The sequence below is a fragment of the Antechinus flavipes genome, chromosome 3, assembly GCF_016432865.1.
Source record: "Antechinus flavipes isolate AdamAnt ecotype Samford, QLD, Australia chromosome 3, AdamAnt_v2, whole genome shotgun sequence".
Classification (NCBI taxonomy): Eukaryota; Metazoa; Chordata; class Mammalia; order Dasyuromorphia; family Dasyuridae; genus Antechinus; species Antechinus flavipes.
The window spans coordinates 63863796-63873917 of record NC_067400.1 but is presented as its reverse complement, the minus strand read 5'-3'; the positions used below and the strand labels follow the sequence as shown (position 1 = coordinate 63873917).

At 50.5% G+C, this 10122-nt stretch overlaps 1 protein-coding gene across 7 annotated transcripts; it reads left to right on the top strand.

Moving 5' to 3' along the window:
* Window positions 1-9873, top strand: DNAJB2 (DnaJ heat shock protein family (Hsp40) member B2). 7 transcript variants are annotated; one of them, XM_051983498.1, is made up of 11 exons: window positions 1-91; window positions 3375-3472; window positions 4527-4636; window positions 5084-5137; window positions 5313-5426; window positions 5688-5765; window positions 6065-6164; window positions 6436-6506; window positions 6778-7593; window positions 8382-8504; window positions 8834-9873. In XM_051983498.1, the coding sequence occupies exons 2-11, from the start codon at window positions 3408-3410 to the stop codon at window positions 8842-8844; spliced, it is 1542 nt and encodes a 513-aa protein (XP_051839458.1). In that variant the 5' UTR covers window positions 1-91; window positions 3375-3407; the 3' UTR covers window positions 8845-9873. The 7 variants fall into 7 exon arrangements, with proteins under 7 accessions (XP_051839458.1, XP_051839459.1, XP_051839457.1 ...); XM_051983499.1 differs by lacking the exon at window positions 1-91 and adding an exon at window positions 2843-2976 and having other exon boundaries at window positions 5316-5426; XM_051983497.1 differs by lacking the exon at window positions 1-91 and adding an exon at window positions 2844-2976.
* The last annotated feature ends 249 nt before the right edge of the window (window positions 9874-10122 follow it).

Below are 10122 nucleotides of genomic sequence, written 5' to 3'. Positions count from 1 at the left end.
CTAGTACAGAGCTTTGGGGGACACCCACACTTAGGGGGAAGGAAGAAGATGGTAAACCAATAAAAGAAATTGAAAGGAGCAGAGAAAGGAGGTAGGAGAAAAATTGAGAGAGAAGAAGCCCAAGGAGTATAGAAAGTTCAGGAGGAGAGGGTGGGTAAGATTAAATGTTTCAGAAAAGTGGAGGAGCCAAGATAGACAAAATCTAACCATTCTTTCTCAATTACTTTTTTAAAGCTATAGCTTTATGTGCTTATCTCCTTACCTTGACAGTTGGAGTATAAACTTCAATTCAATAAGTGCCTGCAGAGTGCTAAGTGCTGTGCCAAACATGGGGATAAAAAGCCAAAATAAAAATCATTCCTGCCCTCAAAGAGCTTACATTCTATTGGAGAGATACATCTAAGTCCATACAAGATTATCCGAGGAGAGTGAGTTCAACTGATTCAGCTATAGGTGTAGCTTGAATTGAGTTTTGAAGAAAGGCAAAGATTGGAAGAATTGAGAAATATGGGTGAATTATTCAGGGAGGTAGGTTACTGCTTGTAAAAGGATAGAAATTCTGAGTTTGAGGAAAACCACATCGGCTAGTTTAACAAACATAGAGCTCATGAAAAGGAGGAATTGGAAATAAGTTGGAAAGGTTGGCTGGAGTCAGACTATGAAGGGCCTTGCCTACTAAGCATGAGAGCTTGTAATTTATCCTAGAGGCACTAGGGAGCCACAGAAGATTCTCACAGGGGACTGACCTGGTCAATCCCACATTTTGGAAAGATAATTTTGGCAGATGTGTGCAGGATAGATTGTTAAGATCAGTGATCAGAATCAGGGAATATAAGTAGGTTATTTATAACAGTATGGCATACTTTACCAATATTACTTCTATTTTCCTTACTTCAACTCTGGAAGGGTATATGCTGTTACATCCCCATTTTATAGATGAGGAAACTAAGACAGAAGTTAAATGACGTGCCCAGGATCACACAGCTAGTGAGTGTCTTAATGTGGATTTGAACTTGGATTTCTTGACATCAAGATCAGTGCTCTATTCATGATGTAGTCTAGCTTTCTCTGTACTATTGCACTAATCTAGCCAAAAGACCAGACTAAGGTGATGGTGAATATAAAGAAGGAAAGAGATATAAAAAAATGAGGTGGGGGAGTTTGGAACTGCTGACCTTCACAACTCATTGAGCATAGAGAGATTAGGGATAGGAAAGACTATGATACAGGTGACTGAAAGGGATAGATGTCCTAAGCAAAGGCAAGAAAGGTTGTTGGGGATGGGGATAGATAATGAGTTCCATTTAGGGTATGTTGACTTTGAGATGACTGTGGGACATCTACAGGGAGATGTCCAATAGATAATTTATGATGCCTAACTAGAGTCCAGGGAGAAATTACTGCTGAATATGTAGGTCTGAAAGTCATTTTCCTAGAGATGCTAATTGAACCCAAGGGATCTGATGACATCAGTAAAAGAAAGTGTAGAGAATGGAAAAGAGATCAATCCTTTAGAGACATTTAAGCTTAGGGGACAGGACCTTGAGGACCCAGACCATATCTAACATTCTTCTGTCTTCCTCAGTTTCCAGTGTAGTGTAGGCACAGGGCAGATGTAGAAATATTTGACTGAAGACATCTATAGATGAAAGTAAGCAGAGGGTGAAATCAAATTCTCTGTACTTGCATTGAAAAGTGAAACCTGGTGATTATGAGTTGGGAGCATAAATTTGAGGGGAAAACAAGGACTTTAGTAAAGGTCTCTTCTAATCTCCCTTGGGAAGCTCTCCTCCCAGTATCTGCTAGTGTCAGGATAAATTAAGCTACTTGAGAGGAGGTTATTTAGATGTTGTTTTAAATCTGGGTATTCCCCACACTTAGCACAATGCCTGACACTCCGTAAATGCTTCTAAAATCCATTTGAATGTTTTGTATGTTTGAAAATGTATAACATATCAAATTATTTACTATCTTAGGGAAAGGGAAGGTGAGGGAAGGAGGGAGAGAGGGAAAATTTGGAATTTAAATTAAAAAAATGAATGTTAGAAATTATCTTTACATTCAACTAGGGAAAAATAAAATATTCTTTAAAAATCAGTTTGAATTGAAGGAACTGGTATAGTGGAAAGAAATCAATGGACCATGGCTGATGCAGAAATTTGTTTTGTATGACTGTACATCTTTGTAATGGATTTTATTTTTCTTGCCTTCTCAATGAGTGGGGGAGGGCGGGAGAGGGAGATAATTTAGAACTGCAAATAAGATAAAATCTAGAGTGGGGGGGGAGGGACTGCTGGCTTTGGAAACAGGAGATCTGGGTCAAAATTCCATTTCTTCTAAGCTGTGAGACTTAGCAATGGTAAATTTTTAATAAATGTTTATTGCCTGAATCGGGGAACCTGGGTTCAAATCCCAGCTTTGCAGGTTGCAAGTCACTGAGGGTTCGCTCCTCATCTATTTCAGGAGGTTGAATTAAATGGCCTCCGGGGTCCTTTTTCCAGCTCTAGAGCCCGGATGCCTAGATTTTATGTTTGTGGGGGTCCCCGGATTGTACGCCCAACGACGTGTGAGCGGCGGGCGTCTGGGGAGGGCTCTTGCTCCATGGCACGCAATGAATACCAGAGGGAGATTGGCACCTTGTTTGTGCCAGCCTGTTTGCCTGGCTGGGCTTCTGTTTTAGAGAGTGCGTCATCCCTGGAGCGTGTCTGTCTCTGCCTAGGCCTGTCGGTCCCGTTGCCGGTGTCGTCATGGTACGAGCCCAAAATAACTTGGGCTCCGCCTCCATCTCGGAGCAGCCGCGGCCGCCCGCCCTTCTTCCCTTGGACCCCACCTCCCTTCTCCGAGCCGGCCCGGAGCCAGCGGTTCTCAGTCTAGTATTTTCCCTGACTCGGGCGCATGCTCGGGCCCCTTCACTCAACAAACGCTGGGCCGAGCTACGCAGTTCGGGAGCCAGAGCCGGGAGCGAAGGCAGCCAGTGTTAGCAGTTCCCCAGACAGGGGGCGGGGGGCGGGGGGCGGGGCTCCGCCGCGCCGGAGGGCTGGCCTGGGCGGGGGGCTGGAGTTAGCTTGGGCTGGGGAGGAGGGACCGCTCTGTTTCCAAGGGGAGGGGGCTGCTGGGAGTGAGAGCACGGAGCTCTATAGGGCTAGCCGGGCCTGAGCCGGGTTTGCTACATGGGCAGCAGCCAGGGCGGGCTCGTATCGGGGCTGGCTATTAAAACTCCTTGGAGAGGAAGGCTGATGTGAATGCCTTGCCCTGAAACCCAGTGAGGGAGGCTTGAGCTGCCCGCCTGCTTAGGAGTTTTCCCTGGAGGAGGATGTTCCTCTCCATCACTTGGGGAAGTTCTAGTCTCTTACTGACAAATTCCTCTTCTGCAGCCTCATTAGGGACAGATAGACAGACGGGCTGCTATGGCATCCTACTACGAGATCCTGGGTGTGCCTTCAAATGCGTCCCCTGATGACATCAAGAAGGCGTAAGTGCCCCCATCCCTGGGCAACTGTGAAGCTTCTCCTATTCCCAGGAAACTTCCTCCTGGCAAGCCAGCACCAGTGGGTGTGCCTGCTAGCAGAATGAGAGAACAAAGCCCTATGAAAGACTTTTACAAGTCTCATGGGTTGAGGAAGCAACGTGAGGAAGCTAGAGCAAAATGAAGATGTTGTCATATAGTGAAAAAAAAGTGCTGGATTAGGAGGCAGAGGTCCTGGGTTTGAATTCAAATTCTATTAATTACTAATAGCTGCATGATCTTAGACAACTGAGTTCAATCTTTCTGATCTTCTCCCTCATCTGGAAAGTGAGAGGACTGGACAAGATGATCTAAGTGTCTTCCTATTTGAAGGCTCTGATCCTATGAAAATGCTTGTGCAGCTTGCACTGCAAGTTCCCTTCCTGAACCCAGTCCCATTAGGTTTTAGTTTTCTCCCTTTGTTGGAGGTGTCCCTGGGCAGGCAGCCTGCTTTCCGACTTAGGGGCCCTGATTATCATGGGTTGGAGTAAAACTAGAGCTGAGGTTAAAGGGACAACACTTAGGGAAAATGGAGAAAACTCTTGTCTCTGTCCCCTCAGTGGCCATTGCAGGTTTGCATAAGGATTCTTGGTACTTCTGGGGAGATTCCTTGGAGGGATTAGAGCTGGGACTGCTCTTTTCTTGATCCTTTTTAATTTAATGTAATCAAAGTTGTCCATTTTACCTTTCATAATGTTCTCTAGTTCTTTGGTCACAAATTCCTCCCTTCTCCAAAGATCTGATAGATAAACTATCCCTTGCACTCCTAATTTGCTTATGTTTTCACTCTTTACCCTCAAATCATGTACCCATTTTGATCTTATTTTGGTATGGGGTGGGAGATGTAGGTCTATGTAGAGTTTCTGACATTATTTTCTAATTTCCCAGTGATTTTTGTGAAAGTGAGTTCTTATGGGAGGCAATTTTGGGCAAATACTAGAGATAAGGAGGGGATGGGAAGAGGGACTTGAGTCTCGGGAAGGGGGGGCCCTCTCACACTGCCCTCCACTCCCCCTTGTAGTTACAGAAAGAAGGCGCTACAGTGGCATCCAGACAAGAATCCTGACAACAAGGAATTTGCAGAGCAGAAGTTTAAGGAAGTGGCAGAGGCCTATGAAGTGCTGTCTGATGGTGAGGGGCCTGAAGCCTGGTTCACTTCAGAGTGAATTTTCATCTATTCCTGTAACCATTACCCCTTCCAATATAGACTTTTTTTTTCTTTCCTGTTTTCTTTCAACTTGCAGATCTTCCTAAGATAATGTATGTTCTGCTTCCCCTCTGAAGAGAACTTCTGGAATTTTCTTTTAATTTTGATTTTTATCCACTTATTCATTTTTGCATTTATCTCTCCTGCCCACTAAGGGGATCTTCAGGGATTTTCTTTTGGCTTTAATCTTCATTTATTCATTTTTGCAGTTATCTCTCTTACCCACTGATTCTTTATCCGAGGCAACACCAAGAGGGACAACCTCAACCAGCTGGCCCCAGGACTGTGATGGCCAGGGGAGGGGATGGAAAGATATGGCTGTATTGTTGACCCAGGCAATGGGAAGAGCTGACATTCACATTTTTTTTTAGAGCGTAAACGGAACCTCTATGACCGCTATGGCAAAGATGGACTGTCTGGGGCTGGTAGGTAGAGTTGGGATAGAGGAAAATGCATATTTGAAATGGTGAATTCCTGGTGGGCTGGGGAGGGGATATAGTGCTTACCTTGGGAGCAAGTATATGCATCCTCCATAAACCGTTCTACCTGGAGCAGAGGGCCATATCTTTGTCCTGTCCTATCCCCACTTTCCACCCCCAGCAGGTTCAGAATCTCCATGGGCTGGATCTGGTGGATTCACCTTCACTTTTCGAAACCCTGAAGAAGTCTTCAGGGAATTTTTTGGGACCCAAGATCCATTTGCTGACTTTTTTGGTGAGTAGGTGATGGGATATCCCTCTTCCATTCTGGTGAGGTTTAAAACTAGAAGTGGGAGTGAAAAGACTTGAGTCCTTGAGGCAAAAACAATTTTCAGGCATGAGCTCCAAAGCAGTACTATAGGGAAAGAGGAGCATATCTTTGAAATGTCTCAGGCAAGAGTCCTCAGAAAAGAAAGAAAAGGGAAGAGTGACCTTGGTAAGTCTCTTTCCCTCCTTCCGTCCAATCGATGCTGATGGAGTTGTTTGCTGTTTGCAGATGACCTAGGCCCTGGTCAGGGCATGCTGCATACCAGAGCCTTCTTTGGTTTTGGGTCCCCCTTCTCCGCCCACCCAGGTAAATATCGCTATTTTCTTACATTCCAGTCCCTAAATTCCATGATCCTTCAACTCTTAATCTTTGATCCATCCTTCTGCTTGCTTTCCAATATTTGCTCAATTGATCTGTATTGCCCCAGCCTACTACTCCACTCTAGCTCCTGAAGCCTTCTCTCAGTCAGGAGGTCTCAGGAGGCATCCTTATTTGGTACAACACAATACAGTACAAATTGGCTCCTAAATCCAGTCTTGTCTTTGCTGATTCCTCCAACCATTGGATGAGTCTATTTTTCTCCTCCTTTCTCCTCATCTCTATAGCCTTTGCTTCAGCCTTTTCCTTCAGTCCTGGGGCCCATTCCCTACGTTCTGTGACCACCTCTACAGCCTTTGTTGATGGCCATCGAGTTACAACTCGAAGGTAGGACTCCTTGTAGGTATGATGTGGACAAAGTATATGGACATAGATTGAGAGATTCTATACTCAGCTTTTCATTTTGAACCTGCCATATATGGTCCTTGTGTGACTTGGGGATCGTTTCATCTTAATGAAAGGGTTGGAGCAGAGGATCTTTGAAGTCCCTTCTGGGGCCTGATTCTGTCTGGGAAGAGGGAGATGTGGGCAGAGGACTTTGGAGATTGTTGGTGAGCAGGGTACAAGCCAGCGAAACTAACTGTGTCATCTGTTACAGAATCAGGGAGAATGGAGAGGAACGGGTGGAGATTGAGGAGGATGGGCAGCTGAAGTCAGTCCTTGTCAATGGTAAGAGGTAGCATGATCATCAGCTCCTAGACAGGAATTCCTAGCTTCCATCCCTCTTTCTGGGCTCCTGGGTGGGAGAAATTGTCCTTTGGCTTATTCATAGGGCAGGAGTTAAAGGGGTGGGTATGGGAAGGACTCCAAGAAGTCCTACTTCTACTTGTGGGAGCTCTCTGGGGATAGGGTACAGAGCGGAGGAGTATAAACGGACAAGTGGGAAAATAGGTGAGGATTTTTGGCAGGCACCGGCCAGATCTTTGATTATCTCCCACAGGAATCCCTGATGACCTGGCTCTGGGGCTGGAACTGAGTCGCCGAGAGCAGCTGCAGTTGACCAGACAATTTCCTGGGCCTCTGCTCAAGCCATTCCATGCCGCGGCCCTCTCGGACAGTGAACCTTCCGATGAAGATGAGGACATGCAGCTGGCCATGGCCTATAGCCTGTCTGAGAAGGAGGAAGCGGAGAAGAAGAAGGACGCAGGGGTGGAGAAGAAGGAGGCAGCAGCCTCGGAGAAGAAGAAGGAGGCAGTGGTGGAGAAGAAGGAGGCAGCAGCCTCGGAGAAGAAGAAGGAGGCAGTGGTGGAGAAGAAGGAGGCAGCAGCCTCGGAGAAGAAGGAGGCAGCAGCCTCGGAGAAGAAGGAGGCGGTAGCCGTGGAGAAGAAGGAGACGGCAGCCACGGAGAAGAAGGAGGCAGCATCACTGGAGAAGAAGGAGGCAGCAGCGGAGAGGAAGAAGGAGGCTCCACCTGTAGCTGGACGGGGGGGCACTCAGCATCAGCACCCGAATCCTGGGAACCGGGCCTCGATACCTACAGCTTCAACTGAGAAGAAGGCCACAGGTGGGCGGTTGGCCGGCCAACAACAGAAGAGTCCAGACAACCGGGCAGCCCACGGAGCTGGGAACCGGGCCTCGATACCTTCAGCTGCAACTGAGAAGAAGGCCACAGGAGGCTGGCGGGCCGGCCAGTGGCAGAAAAATCCGGAGCCCCGGGCCCAGGAGGAGAAAAAGTCTCCAGGTGGCCGGCGGGGCCGTCCACAGCAGAAGAGCCCCGAGACCCGGTCCCATGAGTCCACTGAGAAAAAGTCTCCAGGTGGGCAGCGGGACCACCAGTGGTGGGGACACCCTGAGACCGGGGCCCAGCATCCAGGGGTGGGGGTGGCTCAAGAAGGGGCCCAGAGAGTGGCCAGCGAGTCCAGCCTGGCTTCTGAGGATAAGGCATCTCGCTGTACCATCCTCTGAAGACCAGGACCCACTCACCTTAAGCCCGCTTCCTGGGAGGGTCTCCTCTTCGGCCGGAGCTTGGTCCATAGCCCTAACACTGTCCAAGCTCCACCTCAGCTCCATGACCCCTTGGGCGATGCTTCTTAACCATTAGCCCCAACTCGGGCTTGAGTCTGCTATGGCCTTGGGGTTTGCTACTGCTGCTGCTACAAGATGTGGTTCTTTGGCTTACGTCCAGCCCAGAGCAGTCAGGCTTGGTCAGGTGGGACCCGGGCCTAGTGACTGGACAGGGAAAGGTTCATCAGGAAGGAGGTTACCCTTGAGCAGGGGTTAGTGGGTGCCGAACCTGAGGGCAGTGGAATGGGGTGGCTTTGTAGAGATGGAATTCTGTCCCTGGGACTCATTCCATCATATGATGGGATCTGTAGGGAAGGACTCTGCCTGGAGTTACTCCGGACCCTGCCTTGGGTGGTCTGGGAGAGTTTATCCTAGAGTGGTGGTGAGGGGTGACACGGGTATCAACCTTTGTTCCTCTTACACAGTTCTAGAGCGTCTGCCTTTGCCACATGGGTGAGGGGCAGTGATGAGATCTGACTATCTCTGTTGCTTCCCTCCTACAATTCCTCGAAGCTGTCCCTGCTGCTTTTCCTTCCTCAGACACCTCTCTCTTCCCCCCTTTCCTGCTGGCTGGCTGGCTAAGATACCCTTCCCTTTCCCTCTTCCCCAACAAGGCTTTGGTGCTAAATGAGGAAGAAGCCGGAAGGGCCGAGGGTCTCCAGGGTAGGTAGGCTAAGATGGCTAAGGAGTTCCTTCAGTAGCCCCGACACTCTGACCCAGCTCCCCTCCTTTCCTTCTTTTTTGAGCTGTTCCTATCCCCTGTTGGGCTTTTGGACTGGTTGGAAAATGGGGGGGGGGGAACCAGGAGAGAGGGGGATGGTACGGGGTAAGGGACGACCCCCAAGACTTGGCCCATCTGGGGACTGTGAATTCCCTCCCCTCCTCGCAACCCCAAGGTTCTAGGGGAGCCCCCGCTTGACTGCTGTGCTCTGCCCCAGGCTGCTTGGCGCTGACCCTTCTTTCCTGTCACCTCTGCCCTGCTCTCTCCCCAGATGTATTCTGAACTGGATGTCCAGGACCCAGAGCCGCCACAAAACTCCTTCAGGATGTCGCCCTTCCCTGGGTGCAGGGTGGGGGGATTCCCCTCCATTCCTCTCCCCCATCCATGCTGAGCTCTGAGCCATGGCCTGGATGGTGTGCTTCAGGGGCAGGTGGGCGGTGGGTTAGTAGTAGTAGACTTCCCAAGAGGCCGTGTTCGGGAGCCCTTGGAAACTACATGTCCCACAATGCTATGTACCCCTTCATAGATTGCCTGGGTGAAACTGTAAGTGGTGTGGGAGCAATGCATCTTAGGACATGCAGTTTCCACCAGTACCAGCCGCAGGCGGCCTCTCTCCCGTCCTGTGACCACTCAGAGGGATCCTATCTGGCGTCGTGGAGGCGGAGAGGGGGTGGGGGCTGGGGAGGGGGAGAGCCGGGGGGCTGAGCTCCTCCAGCTCTGTCTCCCCTTCGGACTCCGCCGGAGGGGGGAGGAGGCGTGGAGTCCCTCTGCGTGGGGTGGGGGCGCAGCAGCGGGAGGGGGGGCTCCAGTCATCCGTGCTGCGAAGGGGCCCGGAGAACAAAGCGGCTCGCAGCCCAGCGCCGTGCCCGGAGGCAGCAGGACCAGCTGACGGAGGAGGCGGAGGAGAAGGCGGAGGCGGAGGCGGCGGCGGCGGGGGAGGGTCCGGGTGGGGCAGGGGTCTCTGCTGGGCGCGGTGCGGAGTTAGGAATGGGGCGCGGAATGGGAAACCGGAGCTGGCTCCAACCGGCTGCGAGGGTGAGATGTGTGGGGACAGCTGAATGGGGCCGGCAGGAGGGCCGAAGGGCACGTGGCCGCTTGCGCGGACTCCTCCGGCCTGCGACCCTCCTCCCTCCGTGAGGACGCAGCTGGCCCCTCTCCCTATGGAGCCCCGAGGAGGGGAGGAGGTAGGGGTGAGGAAGCACGAGCGCTCCACCATGTCGGCTTGGGACGGCCTGCTGGGCCAGTAGGTGTTTAGCGCATTCATGAGTGAAACACTGGAAATCAATAAACTGAGGATATTTGGAGACCCTTTGGGCTGTCCTCGGAGCCTCCTTTCATTGGCCAGCCCGGGTGAAGACGGCGGGGGAGGTTCAAAGTAGCTCCTCCCCTGTTCGGTCTGATGAACGAATTGTGGAATCTCCCTGAAAACTGGGTTCCGGTACCTCCTGGGTACCCGTCCGCAGCTGTGACTTGGGTCTAGGCTTGGGGGTGGAAAATCCACAGGCTACCACCATCTGCTCACTGAACATGGAGTGAGGAAGCATGGTGTGATGAATGGGG